The sequence below is a fragment of the Sinocyclocheilus anshuiensis genome, unplaced genomic scaffold (assembly GCF_001515605.1).
Source record: "Sinocyclocheilus anshuiensis isolate Anshui unplaced genomic scaffold, SAMN03320099.WGS_v1.1 scaffold227, whole genome shotgun sequence".
NCBI classification, from domain to species: Eukaryota; Metazoa; Chordata; class Actinopteri; order Cypriniformes; family Cyprinidae; genus Sinocyclocheilus; species Sinocyclocheilus anshuiensis.
In genome coordinates, this window is record NW_015549590.1 from 1,924,717 (window position 1) to 1,943,048 (window position 18,332).

General features: G+C 37.1%; 2 protein-coding genes across 2 annotated transcripts; one reads left to right on the forward strand and one right to left on the reverse strand.

The window, feature by feature from the left end:
• Nucleotides 1-2,532: 2,532 nt before the first annotated feature.
• LOC107658104 (zinc finger protein ZIC 3-like) lies at nt 2,533-6,243 on the reverse strand. Its single transcript, XM_016446544.1, has 3 exons — nt 4,976-6,243; nt 3,849-4,012; nt 2,533-3,608 (listed from the first exon to the last, which is right to left on the reverse strand). The coding sequence occupies exons 1-3, from the start codon at nt 5,973-5,975 to the stop codon at nt 3,426-3,428; spliced, it is 1,347 nt and encodes a 448-aa protein (XP_016302030.1). The 5' UTR covers nt 5,976-6,243; the 3' UTR covers nt 2,533-3,425.
• A 5,375-nt stretch (nt 6,244-11,618) lies between these two features.
• zic6 (zic family member 6) lies at nt 11,619-15,028 on the forward strand. Its single transcript, XM_016446543.1, has 2 exons — nt 11,619-12,758; nt 14,258-15,028. Exons 1-2 carry the CDS (start codon nt 11,798-11,800, stop codon nt 14,863-14,865), a joined length of 1,569 nt encoding a protein of 522 aa, XP_016302029.1. The 5' UTR covers nt 11,619-11,797; the 3' UTR covers nt 14,866-15,028.
• The last annotated feature ends 3,304 nt before the right edge of the window (nt 15,029-18,332 follow it).

Consider the following 18,332-nt stretch of genomic DNA (forward strand, 5'->3'; position numbering starts at 1 on the left):
TTATACTTTTATTGATTCGTGTTTCTAAATAGCGGGTTATTTTTTTCTTATTATTTTTATAAATATAAGGCAGTTAAATATTTTGTATAGCCTACGTTTTCTATAATTTATTTTAAATTCTGCAGCAATGTCTGAATTAGTGCTGCACTGTTAGGCTATATATTTTAATAATTTTATTTAAAATATAATAAGTCTTAGTGTAATGCAGTGGAATAATAAAATGTGCATTCTGCCACTGGTGCAATCTCTCTTGTTTTTACCACGTTTACGTTTTTAATGAATGTCTGCGTACATGACTGAAATCGAGAGAATGGCTTAGCGTATCTCTGCAGAAAGTTCTCAAACTTAAAATTAGCAGGGTTCTTGCATGTGTAGGCCTACTCCCAAAGGTCCCAAGATAGGTCCTGGAATAATCATGTGCTAAAGACGGCTGTTAAGCTGCGTTAACGCTACACAATTCTGAACTTTTTCGTCCCTCAAAGAAACAGGATGCTAAGATGGCGGCATCTTACTGTCAAGTTCAAGTGTGTTGTTGCTTCGTAGCCTACCGTTGGAGTAGGGCGTATAAGTTCACGGTAAGAACCAGAGAAAAATAGCAAAAGAAATAAATGAAAAAGAAAAACGGAGGTCTTCATTTGTGCCATTTCAGAATTTGTTTTAATTCCAGTCAAAAACTTGTTCACATTTTGTCATAAATAGTTTGTTAAACAAACCAACAAACAATAACGCTACTTCGAAAGAAAGTACAAGATTTTCAGTAGGGATGTGTAGGGTAAATCAATTTAAACGCAAACTTGTAAATGATGGCTCCAATTGCCTTGCTTTAACATTACAATAGGCTTGCAGCACATCCAAAGTAGATTTTGAAAGGACACATCCTGGATTAACAGTCATATTGAGCACCTTTGCATATTCATCGCTTTTCCTACAGGTGAATAAGCATCGGTAGAGCGCACTGAAAAGGGGTAATTGACGTGCAAATTGTCCCTACCTTCCACCTCACTCTGGTATTGTTTGGTAAATAGCGAGCTAAAGACAAATACAGGCAAATTCACTTATTTTTTATATATATACCCAAAGGTCCCAAGATAGGTCCTGGAATAATCATGTGCTAAAGACGGCTGTTAAGCTGCGTTAACGCTACACAATTCTGAACTTTTTCGTCCCTCAAAGAAACAGGATGCTAAGATGGCGGCATCTTACTGTCAAGTTCAAGTGTGTTGTTGCTTCGTAGCCTACCGTTGGAGTAGGGCGTATAAGTTCACGGTAAGAACCAGAGAAAAATAGCAAAAGAAATAAATGAAAAAGAAAAACGGAGGTCTTCATTTGTGCCATTTCAGAATTTGTTTTAATTCCAGTCAAAAACTTGTTCACATTTTGTCATAAATAGTTTGTTAAACAAACCAACAAACAATAACGCTACTTCGAAAGAAAGTACAAGATTTTGCTGAATTTTGAATAGGTATGTTGAAGTAACATCGTTTGCCTCGAAAATGGCACAGTGACACAGTTCATCAGTTAAACATGTGCTTTTCAGGAATAACTTGATGCGTGACCCATTTCCACGAGAAAATGTCACAGAATCACATTCAAGCTCCATTTGTACATCAGATCTGTATGAGATCAGGGCTTAAGATACATCGAAGGTGGCTGAAATAAATCTTTTTTTTAACTTAACGTATAGAAAATAGTATATAAAACATATATTCATTCAATTATTTAAATAAACGTATTTATATATCACGTTACTTACGAGGTACTGTATTTTTTACGTTTGTTTTCAAAAGTAGTGCTGGTGGTTTGAAATCATGTTCATAAGCACAATATATTTATATGCATAATTTTAGTCTCTTAAAAAATATGTAACAATGCAACGCTGTAACTCTTGGTGTCACTGAACACGTATTTTCCCTCACTTTTCCACCTTAAAAAAGTTCTAGTACTCTTAATACTAAATTTCATTCACACATATACAGTTCCACATCTGGAAAAGTTATTCACATAAAACAAGCAAATGTGTAATCATAGTTTTCTATATGTTATACCACAGTATTCATAACAAACAACACTCTATATTCACAGAAGAACTACATTTAAAACAATGCAAACTGACAGACAGAAAGTTTTATTTTGAGATTACTGTTGTGACAGATCATTGCTCCTCTTTGACACATTAAACACAGACTTGCATCCACAAAGACAGTTCTGGAACCATCAAAAATGGAATACCATACTGATTGAAATGGCTGTACCTCAAGCCCCAAGAATATAATGTCTTTAACACTGTCAACACGAGTTCAAAATTGATCCATGAATGAAAGCTATGCTATTGCATGGTGTATCTGATCAGAAATAGACGTGTCGATGAAAACACTGGTCAGTGGGCCTCTCGAATTTGTAAGTGTTCCTTATGTAGTCTATACTCTGATGCTAAGAGAAAATTGGGAAAAGTCATTTTGATAATAACTAGAAAGTCTCGATATTACTTCCTTGCATGACTGATTTTAAGAAGAAGAAAAGAAAAAGGGTCCTCACATGAACTTGCGTTGGAAAATACTTGAAAATATAGATCATGTCATGTCATGTCATAATATTAATATAATTAATACTTTACGACCCAGATAAGACACATTTATTGGTTAAAAAAGATACAATCGTATCGTGGGAACTTTAGAACTGACTCCCTTTTCATCGTTAAAACTGGTTATTGACTCAAAACTGTACAGTCTTGTTAGAAAACATTTCCATAAATATCATTTAAGATTCGGCTCTTTCGCCGATAATTAAATTACAAATTGATAAATATGGCATCATGGATATGTATTTACATCATTATTAACAAAGGCAACGTTATATTCAAAGGTAACAATCGTAAGCTAATACCACATTCCTCCACCTGAAAACGGACTTGGACAACAGATTTGACTCCATCAAACAAGGAAATACATTCACGAGTAGGCTATATACTTATTTATGATTTATTATTTTTTGTTCAAGTTCAAGACAAAGACTTTGGCACGTTTCTTAAGACTGTCTGAAGTTTTAACAATCAATCAAAAGGTGATGTGAGTGTCACCTTAATATAAAACACCGTGAAATATTCTTTCTTTGCCATTATTTTTAAATATTGTTTTTTTTTCTTCAGAAAATACATAAAATTAAAAATAAAATAATCATCTGAAATCTGAAAACTAAATGAAAACCATTTATTCTTAGAAAGTGTTATTTTGTTATTGTATGTCTTGCTAGTTTTCTTCGAACTCGGAATAAAGTCAAATTTCGAATCCTGAGAATGGACGAGGCCTGTTGGCGAACTCTCATCTTTTCCTGTTGTTTCAATGCTATTTTGAACGCCATAGCGTAAATAGTTTATTAAAAGGTTACTTCAACCTTTTGGTCCACCATTTGAGAATCTGCTTGGAGCTTCAAACGTACCATTCGTTAAAATTAGGTGGTAGTCCATCGCTGTGTGCAGATGTATTTTGCACTGCAGACGTGGGTGTTTTTGTCGGGTCTTCAGTGTTCGCAGAAACCAGCACTGGCGGCGTGGAGGACTCGTATCCAGAGCTAGCAGCTGGAGACGACTCTGAGCCTTGTGATTCATGTACCTTCAATTACAATGTTCATAGATGTATGACATGCAGGAGGAGATAACACGCTTGTACACGGTTAAACTTTATGCTATGTCTAGGATTTCTGATCTCTGTTATACATTTGTGAACCAACACACAGAACAATATCAGGCCTGCTTACAATGAATGTAAACGCATTGTTCGTATAATGCATATTACGTTGCATATTATCTAAGAGGTTACAACATTTTTATTTGACCAGAAAACGTCCCTTACCTTCATGTGTTTCCTGAGAGAGCTGGGGTGTGTATAGGACTTGTCACACACTTTGCAGATATATGGCTTGTCAGATGTGTGCACGTGCATGTGCTTTTTCCTGTCGCTGCTGTTCGCAAAGCGCCTGTCGCAGCCTTCGAACTCGCATTTAAATGGCTTCTCACCTGCAAGTGAGAGCAAACACTGAAGGTTTAGTAATGTAACTTTTTTTTTAATAGAGCGGATGTTCAGTACAACTTTCAGTTATGTAATATGCCTTTCGAAATTACCAGGCCGTGTTGTGCTCACGCTAGATGGTTTGGTTACCCACATCTCATGCTCCTTGAGAGTCCTTGCTGCTGTTATCCTTTATTTTACTTCCCAAATAATCTTTATATTCGTTTTAGCAAACCAACACGCCATGCATTGTCGTGTTTACTGTGTGGCAGTTGGTGAACAATTTTTGCACACGTTTCTTGTCTGCCAAGTGTAACCATATAGACTGTTCAACAGCTTGCTTTGCATTTCATGTGGATCTCGAAAGGGGTCAATTATCTAGGCACAAATCCAGCCATCAGACTAAATGCAAATCGACCACTTCATACTTTCCCAGACCAATGTGTACTACTGTATTCATGCATCCACAATACACAAATCCCATGCTATTTCTAACTTTATAGCCACAAGCATCAGGAATAGCTTCACAAATGCAAGAGGACAGTCCATTCACAAATTCGCTCCACAACAACGCATGCAGCTTTGCATTTTATTTTTTTCTGTATTATTCATCTCCTCAAAGAGATGCAATGTATATACATTTTAACAAAAACATATTTTACTCAACCGGAAAAACAAGAGAATAAGAAACTAAATTCCTTAATAACGGTCATGTGATCAAAATAATTTAATCTTCCCAAACATTTGACAAATGTATTTAATTTCCCCAAACCTAAAGTGTTTAAATAAACCTTTTATTACATTTACTTTTAAATTAATTCAAAAGAAAAATGCACTTGTTTATTATTATTATTTTTTTTAAAGAACTGCAATTTACGTATAAATAACCCCGCTGGAATATTAATAAATGAATATTTATTTTTCCAAAACCAGTGGGTAAGCAAAAATAGGGGGAAATACGAATGCCTTACCTGTGTGAGTTCGTTTGTGAATTTTAAGATTTTCTGATCTTGCAAAGATTTTCCCACAACCGGGGAACGGACAAGGGAACGGTTTCTCTCCAGTGTGCACTCGGATGTGGTTCACGAGTTTGTATTTGGCCTTAAAGGATTTCCCCTCTCTCGGGCAATCCTCCCAGAAGCAAATATGATTACTCTGTTCTGGGCCGCCAACGTGTTCCATTGAAACATGTGTCACCATTTCATGCATTGTGCTGAAAGTTCTGTCACAAGTCTTTTTGGGTCTGTTCATCTGATTCTCATCTATCCACTTACAAGACATTTCTTGCTTAATAGGCTGCCGCATGTATCTGAAGAAGGCCCCCGGACCGTGGTGTGTGGGTACGTTCATCCCCATGTTCATATTGATGGGATGGTTGTAGTTATGGAGCTGAGCTGTGCCGTAAGGGTCCGTACGAGGGCTGGCCACAGATCGGTACGGATCTGGACGGCCAAAAATGTCCCCGCGTAAACCCAGGTGCATTTGACTGTTTACAACATGTCCTCCCGGTGAAGTGTGGCTCACGCTCTGGTCGTGAAGTCCAGGAAACAACAGATGTCCCGGGTTGTCCGAAATTCCGGGGGGCCCGTGTAGACTCCCAGCAGAAGCGGCAAAGATTCCATGCTGGGCACTCGGCGGTGCGGTCTCTCCGATGCCTGCGCCCCTGTTTCTGAAGAGAAAGTCCCTGGTCGAATTGAATGCTCCACCGGCGTAAGAACCAACTTGTCCTCCGTGGTGGTGTCCGAGCGCGGCTGCGTATCCAGTAGCTTGCGGGGTGAACGCTGATGACTGGCTGGAGGCGATATCGTGAGTAACGGGACTTATCTTGAAGGCAGCCGAGTGAGATGAATCTGCGAATGGACTGAGCCCCAGCCCGGGATCTCGGTTTCCCAACTCATGGTGTCTAGGCGTTCCGAACCCCCCTACTCCTAGTGGAGGGAACTGAGGAGCGCTATCAAGGAGCATAGTCATTGGGCTCAATCGAGAAAAAGCAAGTGAAAAAGAAAAAAAAAATATGAGAAACCCCAGTTTAGTGGAGTGAAGTGGGTAACGGTAAACTGAGCACAATTTCACGTAGGCTTCAATAAAGAAATGTTGAATTGAAAAACGAAAGGATAATTCCGAGTCTCGGTAAACGGGAGGAAAACTCCCGTAACTGGGATCCGTGAGAAAGAAGATCAAACTTCCCCCCCTTTCCAGGCGAATGATGTCCTTGGACTGATAAAGTCAATCACTCACTCCTTGCACATAAATGAGCTCGGGAGGCAGCTCTATGCTGACCAATGAGAGCACAGCGCTTTCTTTGTCACGTGACAGCTAGGAAGGGTGCTAATTGGCTGCGCGTTCGTTGATTGGCATGGTGTAGTATTGAAAATGGCAGTTCGTTTCAGTGAGTAGATTTGATTGGTTGTTGTTGGCATTATTTGCAGGTAAAGCAACGGGACTTTATTTCGGTTCAGTAAAAGGCTTGTTTATTTCCCGTGCTTAGCACGTCAGCTGTTCCCAAAGTTACATAAACTTTCAGGAGTTGCTTGACAATTAATTTCTCAAAATACACTTTTGCCGAGCCTCTTAAAAAAAAAGCGAAATAGAGAAGAAAATGTCAAAAGTGACTTAAAAATTTAGCAATTTCATAATTTTGATTGGAAATGAAGATAATTAATTTGTAAATAATTGTATCTATCTATCTATCTATCTATCTATCTATCTGTCTATCTATCTATCTATCTATCTATCGCATGTACATATAGCTATATGCGTCCATCAGGTTTTTCTTTTTTCTTGGATTAGTTTTTTTTTTCTGAAATCACCTTTTAAAATTCTAAATTTCCTGAAGCCGTAAAATGGTGAAACATATACATCGCGCTGTGGAGTGTAGCCTAGAACTCCAAAATAAGAGTGAAAGAAATATGGTGGTAATTATAATATCCCTAGGATTTTTTTTTTCCAAGGCGAAATAAATTCTTGTTATTGAGAAAGTTTCACAGGGTTACTGGTGACTCGCTGCAGGACACACAAAATCTGATCAAGTTCAGAGAAGCGTTGAGTGTTTCAAGCAGAGCTTTTTATACCTCCAAGCCATTTCACGTTCCCTCTCCCCCTCAATCTCTCCTCGAAAGGAGCTCCCTTTTATATTTTAGAGATTAAAAAACAAAAATCTTTAAATCAGCTCTTCATTCCGGTCTAGTCCTCAGCTATCACGCTTTCACTTTCAGCATTTTCTACGAGAAAAAAAAAGCATATAGGGACCTAGTCTAATAGTTTTAAGGTGAGTAGCCTAATCTATTTTTCATTAGCTGCTTTATAAAAGTGCCCTGTTGATCAGTTGCATGTTATATTCAGGCAATAATCTAAATCGTGTAAATTTTAAACATTTAATAACAAAGAAAATTTAAACCGTTTTGAAAAAGTAATTTACAATAAATACATAGCCTAAATACATTTTAATAGAATTTAGTAGTAAATGTTAATATAATGTGATAGATAGATAGATAGAGAGAGAGAGAGTGTGTGGTGTGTAAACACCTATTTAAAAAGTCACACAAGTTTTAAAGGTTACTGCTAGCAATATAGATATCCAGTTATTCTCCTAATCTTTCTGCAAGCTTTATCCCCCCTCCTTTCTGCTGTCTTTCTTTCTTTCTGCCCCTCTCTCTTACTCTCCCTTTCGTACAAGAGCACACATGTGAGTATGCTGTACCGCCGGACAGATTTACGGCTATTTTTTTAAGGTTTCACAGTCGGAAGTGAGATAGCTACGGTTTCTTACTTTCCACTCTAGATGTAGGCCTAGTTTGTCTGTTTAAATGTGGACGCGCTTAATATATTATGTGACATATTCATTTCCAGGCGTGGCTAGGAAATAAGTTCTTAAGGACGTTCTTTGCTTTCTCTGTGCAGGGAATTGTTCAGTTATTTGACAACTTATTTACTGCACTGCAACTCTAATGTCGGCCAAAGGGCAAATGAGGGCAAGAGACGTTTTTAACTCAAGGGGGCCTCGTACGTTATTTTACATTGGACCACGGTAAATTGAAAGGACTTAAAAGCCTATAATTGCATTGACCAGAGCTATATTTCGACCGATTATTTGAGGCAGTCAAATAATGTTTCGTCAGAATAATGCGATAGCTCCTGCCCCTTTACTAGACTATGTCTTCATATTTTTTAGTCAGAGCAGAATTACCTGGAAACTGATGAAAGTTGAAATCTTGAAGATGATGATTCGGGTTAATACACAATTATCAAGCTCAGTGTATAGCATCGTTCATCGATAGAGTCTTGATAATTATCGATGTATAGATGGTGTTGTTCTGTTTATTCATTCATTCCAGTTGTCAATCTCACATTAAATTTATTTATTTCATACTTAAATACATAAATTAAATCTTTCGCTGCTTAGCAACAACAGATGGAAATGACTCAGATTACCTACCACTTCGTCATCTTTTCATATTAGGGAGATTATATTATGGGTAGTATTTTAATCTTTAATTTTATTTTGAGATAGGCCTATTACATGTATCTTCTCTTTCTGAATATGTATGCAGACACATGGCTTTATATCTGTGTACTTGTCCCTTAAAGTATTTAGCCTGTTTTCTACTAGCTTTGTTGAGGAGTGGGTCTATTTATCTCAAACATTTAATCAGTATTGAGTAATGAGATAACTGTGGTACCTTCAATTAACATGTGTCTATATAAAATTTGTTAACTATGTTTAGCATAAATGACTGGAAATTAAATTTGTCGAGGCGTTACGCATCTGCTTATTAGTGAATGCAAACTGCTGTTGCCAGGATAGACTATTGTGCCCTTGAGTTCTAAGAATCAGAGAAAAAATTGTGTTAAAAGTGTAGAGTCCGTGTGTTTGGTGCTTTTTTTCCTACTTATATCTCACTCAGTTTTCTCTGTTTTCCACTTAGTTTGCCCATGTAAATGTACCGACATTTAGCCCTTAACTGGTAAAGCTGAACACCCGCTACGTTCATTGCAATGAGGAAAACTTTTTCTGTAGTTTTCAGACTAATATATTAGACCGAATATATTCAGCCAGCATTACCACGTTTTACTATTACTTTATTTTATTTCATTTTATTTATTTTTAAGTTCTCACAAGCAATGTATGGCTTTATTGATGTCTTGATATGGAAATGAAGATAAGGCTACATTTGTATTTGTAATTGTACAAAAATAAATATAATACAGGTATGCAAGGAAGAGAGGCACTTTACATTTTGGCAAAAATATTTAAAGTATATTTAGATTTGTAGAGCATACATTATTTAGTGTTTCATAATGCTCACCTTTCAGTTGTGAGTTATCTTCTTTAAACCACTGTGATAAGACTTTGACTATGGATGCATTGAATTGATACTAGTGTTTGCTGACTAAATTTAGTTTGTGCACTGTATAGGTCCCAAAGACAAGTCTGTGACCTTCGTGAACTATAGATGTGTGTCATTAGGTCTATTTAGTGACCATTACTTGAATTGATAGAACACAAAAATACAATATTCAGTGTTCTATACTGTACCTAATAACTTTTCTCTTATGATCATTTATTTATGCTCTCTCTCTCTCACTCTCTCTCTCCATATGTATTTAAATGGGATTGTACTAACTCATTTATTGGAAATCTTTAATATTGTAAGTATATTAACAGAATATGTGTAGAAATGCATTTGGACTTTTCCAGTAATGAAGAAATAACGAAGAAAGAAATTAATCAGGAAGAGTTGCTGTGTGGTGTGGGAGAAGAGACTCAGTTTTGTTATACAAATTAATATCTGCCACTGATTGTTCTCTATGCTCTGTTATGGTGTTGGATATCATGGTCAGGGAGATTGATCTAAAAACTGCATTGCGACTCATTACATATAAAAGTATATATTCTTGGCCTTTTCTAGTCTCTCTTGTCTTATATTTGATATGACCCTGTTAATGTAAAAAGAATGGTGTTTTTTACTGTTAATTATGACTTAATTGTGAATACAGTTCCTGTAACCTCAGTAAATATAGTCTTGTAATGTTTACTCTATCCAAGAACTTGTGGGAAGAATGGGGGGGACAGTCTTCAGAAGAAATACATTAATTACTTTCTTAAATTCAAAATGTGGTAAGGTAAGTGATCAGTATCCCTGGTATAAAAGTTGTGTAAGTTGTTCTTTAGATTCCAACAATTCACATAATTAAATTCTGTTCTTAATACGTCAACATTTTGTGTGGTTATATAAGCATCTTTGAGTTGGCCCTTTAAAAAAAATAATAATTTGATGGTCCACACTAAGATGCTGTCACACTTTTTACAGTAACAGTGAGTAGGCTACACCACAAACCTGTTTTCATTTTTGCCCGTTTAATATTGACAAGTGCAGAACATTAAAAATAAGCGAATACATTTCATTTTTAAATGGCAACAGGTCATCTTGGGGTTGTAAAGGTTAAAGCTGTCATTCTTGTAACCTCGAAAGTCAAAAGTCTATTAACCCTTGCATATTCGACGTACAATTAACGTTATATTTAGCTATTATGTGATATTGACGTAACCCTAGTTTTACTGTGGCTCATTTTTGTGCATTTATTATTATTTATTAATTAGATATATTATGTATGAATGCATTTAATTCACCTATTAATTTTTTGTTATAAATGAATAAAACAATTGTTCATTTTTTCTCAGATTTGCAACTCAAGAAAAATATTCGATAAAAATGCACGCCTAAGTACATCCAATAAAATTAAACTCGTCTTCACTAAACAAACGAATAGACCTACACATGCGGAACGATACTTTTTACAATATGGTATATTTTCTATGTGCATTATAATCAAGTAGTGCCCCCCGAATTTCCATGTTATGAAGTGTTTAATAGCAAATATTATGTCATTTTACATACATAATAACAAATAATATTTTCCTAAAATTTTGCATGAGAAACAAAGTGAAGTTTCTGTCACATTTACCTTTAGCTAAATAAGCGTGATATTTAACTTAAATAAAAATAAATAAAACAAATAAAATATTTATAAAAGAAATAATAAAAATATAATAATAATATTAATAATAAATCGTGTTTACGATGAACACCAGTATTATAGCTACTGGACCGAGTAACACCAAAGAATATTCAATTTAATTAAAGTTAAACCACAATATTAAATATTAAAACCGACATTGTGGCTTGAAAGATAATTTTGATTTCGTTGCTTAACTCCGGTTAATTCTATTCGATGTTGAAAACACACCGTTGCACAGCATTCGTAGCACAGACTTTCTAATAATTCATATAAATATGGCATTTAAACATTTCAACAATATCGCATTCGGCACTCTCAAGTCACAGAACAGCCAATATCTGGCAGTGCGCGAGCGGCACATATCAAAGCATTTTCACTGAGATATTTGAAAACGGAGTCTTGTGGTGAACGCCTGCGTGTCCCTTTTAAAACAAATCCAGGGACTGTCAATCATCGCGCATTCCGACCAATCCCAAAGCACCGTTTTTTTAAAAGCTGGTTTGCCTGCTGTGCTTTTATATTGCAGTATGGCCTGGTTCGGAGCATTTTACTACCACGGTTATTGCCACAAATCGAGAGGGCAAAGTGAACGGAATGGGACTCACACCAATCTTAACGAACCTGGGTCCTATTCCTGCGTCTGAGAGGTTTACAGGCAATAACTGCACATACAGATGATACAGCGGGGGAAATGGGGAATTGTTTTGTAGGTAAATCGTAAACGTTAGAGGTTGGTTGATTTGCCAAGCCCTCGGCCAAGCTTGCAACAAAACATGACAAGCCTGTCGCGGTTTAGTGGCTGCCCTCTTTCTTGCGTCAACCCTGGGGAGTGCAATACTGAACCCAGCGTGGTGCTGCCACCTTTGGCAGAGGAGCACACGGGGCACCCCACTGGCAGTTCCTTAAAACTCTGCCCCTCGCAAAATTTGCGAGACTACCACGAGACGAGGGCCAGTGCATATGTTGACCACTCGGTTACCCATTTTCCAGACACTGGATACACCAGTCATCGCTTAGAACCCAGTCCTAGGGGCATTATCATTGGGACAAATCTGTCAGCAGCAGGCATGCCACCAGTAACTGATCAACTGGCTCCGAGACCTAACCAACACGGCAATATTGGAAGGTACCGTGACCTCCACAGCTATAGGGATGGCAGGAGCCACGCGTTCTTCAACACGTATCAAGAGCAGGCCCATGGCTCGTCAGACGCAACCCGAGATCTCAGCAGCCAAATGATGTTGGGTCTTCCAGGGGATCTTCTCTCACGAACGCACCCGTACGGGCAGTCGGTCAGTGGCCCCAGGGCCGACAGCCAGCAGCTAGTCACCCAGTTCCTGGAGTTCTATAAGCCTCTGAATATGGCCATGCAGCGAGGAGGGGGTGACGCCTTCCTCAGGTGCTCCAGGCAGAACCCAAAGCACGAGCTGGTGTGCAAGTGGAGTGACGGCCAAGAAGGCACTGGCAAGCCGCCCTGCGCCAGGAGTTTTGGGACCATGTATGAACTCGTCACCCATGTGACGGTTGAGCATGTCGGAGGACCGGAGCACTCCGACTACGTTTGTCACTGGGAGAACTGTTTAAGAGACAGAAAGCCTTTCAAAGCCAAATACAAGCTCGTCAACCACGTCAGAGTGCACACTGGAGAAAAGCCCTTCCCCTGCCCTTTTCATGGATGTGAAAAAGTTTTTGCCAGATCCGAGAACCTCAAGATACACAAGAGAACGCATACAGGTTAGTTAATAATAATAATAATAATAATAATAATAATAATAATAATAAATAGAATGACAGGCTTCAAACGTATGGAATTGTTTCTAAACCTGTTTTGGAGTGTTTTGCTTAACATTGTTCCAACACAAAATTAATTCATGAATAATTGCCAGGACAGGAAAATCTCGACAAAACGTAGGCTACTGTTTGATTAGTTGTTCCCAAAGTAACACTAAAATATTCTACCGTAATTTTTTTATGTCATTTTTTTTGGGGCTGTTCACGAACACTGCTTTTGACAATGGGTTGTCAAAACACGTCATGATTAATTTATTTTCAAAATGTTTCGGCAAATAAATTAATGTAGAATTTTATACACAATAGAATTACATTTTCTACAGCCTGTGCCAGACTTTAATTTGGGCTGCGATTAAAGCATTTATTTATATCAAATGAAGCCTATTGTTTGTTCTAACGTTTTTTTTGCTCATATTAGAGGGGTGATTTTTTATTTCGTTTTCAGAAACCTTCGAGCTGATGAAAATCAATCCACAGGCCAGTTGTTTGGGTGCCTCTCATTCATGCAGTGAGAATAAATAAATAAATGCCGGGACACCGGAGAGCTGTGACGTAGCGTTTACGCAAGGCACAGCTGAATTCTCTGCTATGGTGGAGTGCACCCGCTCGAGCTAAGCTCTGCAAGCTTCGAGTCCACTACACTTGAAACTGACGTCACATTAATCATTAGAATATTATCTGTATAAATGGCCACTTCATGTGTTTAAAAAAAAAGAAGATTTAACCATAAGATATGATTTATAAATTAAAAATATGATAATCGATATGACTAATTATTAAAGCCACAGTTAACTTTATTTTTCTCGCTAGAAATGAATTAAACTAGGAATTCATCTTTGGCTCAGGACGCATATACAAATATGAATTGGTCGATTAACAGAATATCTGCGAATATTAGGAAATATAATTTTTCACTGAAAACAGTTTAAGCAGACATTGAAAATTAATCACTGACACAATTCCATAAAATTATTTATAAGTGAACTGTTTATTATGGGTTAATAAAACTTGTGAAATTAAACTACTATGTTCTTAATTTAATTGTTCTCTTTTTTTATAACTCTGAAATCAATTTGAGTTAGGCTAAGCTATATGCATTTGCGGTTCATTAATAAGCTAAATCTGATTTAGCTCGTGTGAACCATGATTTTGAAATTAGCAGCTATTGCATGAAAACAACTGACTGGAAAACATCACTATTTTTAAGAATGATGGGAAAGAGGGATTTCGATTTATCAAGTTTTGCATGCACAAGAGTGTTATCTTTTTATCTCTTGTTAAGTTTAACAAAGTTCTGCAAAGTGTGGAGCAGCACACTTTTTTTTTTTGTATAACATCCTGCATAACACATCTTAATGACACCATGCACTCAGAACTGATGAGCCATGGTTGACTGTACATCCCACCCGTAACTCGCGTTTCCCCCTCCTCTGCCCGTTTAGGTGAGAAACCGTTTAAATGCGAGTTTGAGGGCTGCAGTCGGAGATTTGCAAACAGCAGTGACCGGAAGAAGCATTCTCATGTTCACTCCAGCGATAAACCCTACACGTGCAAGGTCAGAGGCTGTGAAAAATCTTACACACATCCCAGCTCCTTGCGTAAACACATGAAGCTCCACTGCAAGGCCTACATCGCCAAAAGCGGCGAAGACGACGAGCACCTTGTAGAATCCAGGTCTCCTGAGGTGGCGGAACAGCAAGACACGCCCGCCTCTACCACGGGGACGCGAACGATGACGACCCCCTCCCTGTCTCCTGAGACACGAAATGAGTCGACTATGAGGTCACGTTTCCATCACACCTTTGAAAACAGTTTGGACTATATGGCGCACAGGCCACAGTCCCTTTTGGACCCTCTGTTGCTACAACGGGGCAGCTACAGACCAGAGTCTGTACAATACTCGTGCAGCCAACCAAGCCATACGTTCGCACCTAGCCATAGAACTTTTGCGTCCAACTCACCTTTTCAAAAAAGTCTGGTAAATGGCTGGTACACAAGTCATAACGCCGTGGATACTTTTTCACCCAAACATTGTAACAGTGATATATAATGTCTGTAATTCGGGCTTGTACTCTGCGTGTTAAAGCATTGAGGGATGACAGCTGAACGGTTCCTCTTCATGTAATATTATGTCCTACAGGTTTAAATAGGAGCGTGCAATTTGTTACTGTGAGCTTTATCTGTTGTACATTATGTTCTTGTATTGGTGAGACATCAGTGACTAAACTGTAAATTGCTTACTGTAAAAGTAAAGAAAAAAGTTGCCAAAATATAATTCATATATAACATATCTACAAAACAGATGGCCACAAATGGAGTAGAATATATAGGTCGAAAAAATTAAGTAGGCCTAAGTTATTTCTGCTCAGGAAAAAAAGAAATGGCGTAGCCTATTATTATGAGGTTCTGTAGAGGCAGGGCCTCCGTCAATGTGATGTATAATGGAAAGAAGAGGTGTATCTCGTGAAAAGTGATAATAAAAGTTAGTAACGTGAGTATTTTTTGTAAATTACAACTTGGATTTTACATGCGTTTTTTGTCACAGTTTACATGTAGGTCGAAGATTATTAGAATTAAAAATATCGTTTGTCTTGATGTGTGTGAAGGTGAACCCATCATTGTACGACGCCTTTAACACAAATTATTTGGAGATTTTCACATCACCACCAATGAGTGCATTTTATACCTTAATACGTTAGTGGCAATTATAGACACCAAACCCCCTTCATTGTGAAAATGTTTAATTAGGATTCTACTGTATATACTGTACAATTAATTATGCATCGGAAGTTTCATTAAAGTATCTCTATTCTCTTTGATCAGGCGTGTGATTTAAACTCTATGCTTCTCAAAGGAAACGTGCGTGAGTTCACTAACACTTGGATTTTATCTGTACGTGCCCGTTTCTTTAACGGATACCTATATGCGTGTTTAAGTTTTTTGGAATGAAATTGCAAAACGAGAAACTTTAGAAAAATACTTTTAGTGACTTTAAGACTTTTGTGTAGCCTAGTGTCTAAAACAATTGATTTAAAAAAAGTGAAAACTTTGATAAAGTAATTGTTTTCCGTGAAGGCGATGTTACGGCCGAAGTTGCCTCACCTCGAATGAACTCCAGCAGATTCCAAATGTATCGTTATTTTCTTTTCAGTTGAATCTTATATGCGAACTCTGTTATCATAATTTTGTTTGCTGTTAACTTTATTGTTATAAAACTGCAGTACAGTATGACAGGGCATAAATAAAAGTGCAAGCGAGGATATAGGCCTTGTACTTAGAATCGCACTGATCAGCGAAACGCCAACCTGCACTCACTTACGTTGCTTAATATACGAATGTGTAGGTTTTCATTTGGTTTGGTAGGACTTCTCACTTATTTTCAGCATGCTAGAGCATTGTGTGATCGTACAAGAACTGACAATGAACTCAAATCCTGTTCCGTCAAGTACAAGTCGGCTGTAATCTCACTTCTGTTATCAAGAACCAAATGGCAGCCTACAACTGAAAACTTTGGTGGTGATGAATGAAATGTTAGGTTAATGCAGAAGGTACCACACAATGAATACCAAATTGTAAGCCAATTGTTGAGGTCCACAGCTCTTTCAGTACACTGGTTGCACAATGAAATTGCTATTGCATATTTTCAGTTTTGTCTTCAGTCTCATTAGTTTGTTTCTGTCCCCATGTTTTGAATTGATTCCATATTTTGAAAAATCTGAACACTGACCTCAGTGATTGTAAAGACTGAAAAATTATATTTGGAGCCTTTGGTAGTGGCCCACTGTTGAATCAACTGTCTTGTTATACAATCAGAGAGTTTGCACTTAGGTATTTTATAGTCCAGTTTTGCCAAGATTTCTTTTGAAGTTGTGTGTGTGTGTGTGTGTGTGTGTGGTGTTGTGAAGTTGTAGGGCATTGTAGTGTAGTGTTTCTCAAGTTGTAATGCGAGTAACTTGCCTTTCTAACACACTGTGCTGTGAAGCAGCTAACAACAATGACCAGGATGCATAGCATTTTAAAAGATTTCTTTCTTTCCTGGTTGGCCATTACAATAATGCATTTCATTCATAGTTTAAGAGTCCAGTTCCCACTGTCAAGGATGGTGCCTTAGGCACCAATCATCACAACCTACTCATAAAGAGAAACTGGCAAAAAATCGGTGACCAAAGAATACAGCGGGCCTCTGTATTTATTAATTTTTTTGACTATTTGAGGCTTGAGAAAGAGACCGTAGGTTTAACTGAAAAGGGGGCTACCAAGGCTTTTTGACTCTGTGGGCCTTCTAACATCTTTCAATTCATTCATTTAGCTATATCGTGAATAACCTCAGAAAGGTCATATGGCAAAAGTAAAAAAAAACAACTCCCACCATCAATGCTGGACTGATGCGGTGTGTTCAAAGGAAGTTGTTGTAAATGTGAAGTTTACAAGAAATTCTTAATTTCTATTTTAAACACTGTTGGATCATTGAGCAGCAGGATATTGAAAAAAAAAGAGCACAGGAAGTTTATTTGTGACAGTCTGATGCTACGCAAGCACGTTCGTATCTTGTTTTGAGGAAATATTTAGAAATTTGCCATAGAATTTGTCATGTTTCTGTTCTTTGGTGGACTCTGAGTTGAACAGTTTCTTTTATAGATAACTATAATCATTAGAGAGGATGTTTAACACAGAGAGACTTGCATTAGTGTGGTGTGTATGTCAAATGCTAAAAACGTAAAAACACATTTGTCATAATTCATCCAAACTGATCTTGTGTTAATTGTTAAGGTATCTCTACTGTGAATTTTTCTTCTATAAAAATATGATACCACTCACAACACAAATATATTAAATCTTGTTGTGAGTAAATTGCAATAGAAAAAAAATATTTTCCATGCCCGTCTTGTTTGGAATCTTACTTTCCAGCACAAATAATGTGTAGTGTGTATGATTTCAAAATATATACAAAAATATTGTCATTAACAAAACGATGACAAAATTAGACAAGAAATGTAACTGAAAACAATAGAAAAAACATTAAAATATATGTTTCAGTTGTTTTCTAGTGTTGTTACATATTGTTACATATATAAAACAATAGAACTACTTAACATATTGATCACATTAAAACAGTTTATTATTGTTTCTGTCAGAATGATTTTATTTAGGTCTAGCATTGCAGGTAATAGAAAATTGCATTTTGGACTCTCTAATTTGGCTGTTTTGATATCTTTGTTCCTTAAACTATCCTGTGATTGAAATCAAATGACAAAATTGTACGTGAAAAAGACTTATTGTATACTATCGTACAATTGCTTGGTAACCTTTTAGTATTAGTAGATACTGACCTTTAGAAATCCTGCGATTGTACAGTGCTTAAGGTACTGTTTTTGTGGAGTTTTAATGTGAATTTTCTAGGGCTGCACGATTAATCGCATGCGATATTTAACGCGCATAGATACTGAATCCTGCGATTGTACAGTGCTTAAGGTACTGTTTTTGTGGAGTTTTAATGTGAATTTTCTGAATTTTCTA

What these genes read in the sequence shown, in the direction of transcription:
- LOC107658104 (XM_016446544.1), bottom strand. Translation starts at nt 5,975, where the DNA reads ATGACTATGCTCCTTGATAGCGCTCCTCAGTTCCCTCCACTAGGAGTA. An exon ending in TCACAAACGAACTCACACAG is followed by an intron (nt 4,013 to 4,975) that starts GTAAGGCATTCG and finishes TCTCACTTGCAG; the next exon opens with GTGAGAAGCCATTTAAATGC. An exon ending in CTCTCAGGAAACACATGAAG is followed by an intron (nt 3,609 to 3,848) that starts GTAAGGGACGTT and finishes TTGTAATTGAAG; the next exon opens with GTACATGAATCACAAGGCTC.
- zic6 (XM_016446543.1), top strand. Translation starts at nt 11,798, where the DNA reads ATGACAAGCCTGTCGCGGTTTAGTGGCTGCCCTCTTTCTTGCGTCAAC. An exon ending in ACACAAGAGAACGCATACAG is followed by an intron (nt 12,759 to 14,257) that starts GTTAGTTAATAA and finishes CTGCCCGTTTAG; the next exon opens with GTGAGAAACCGTTTAAATGC.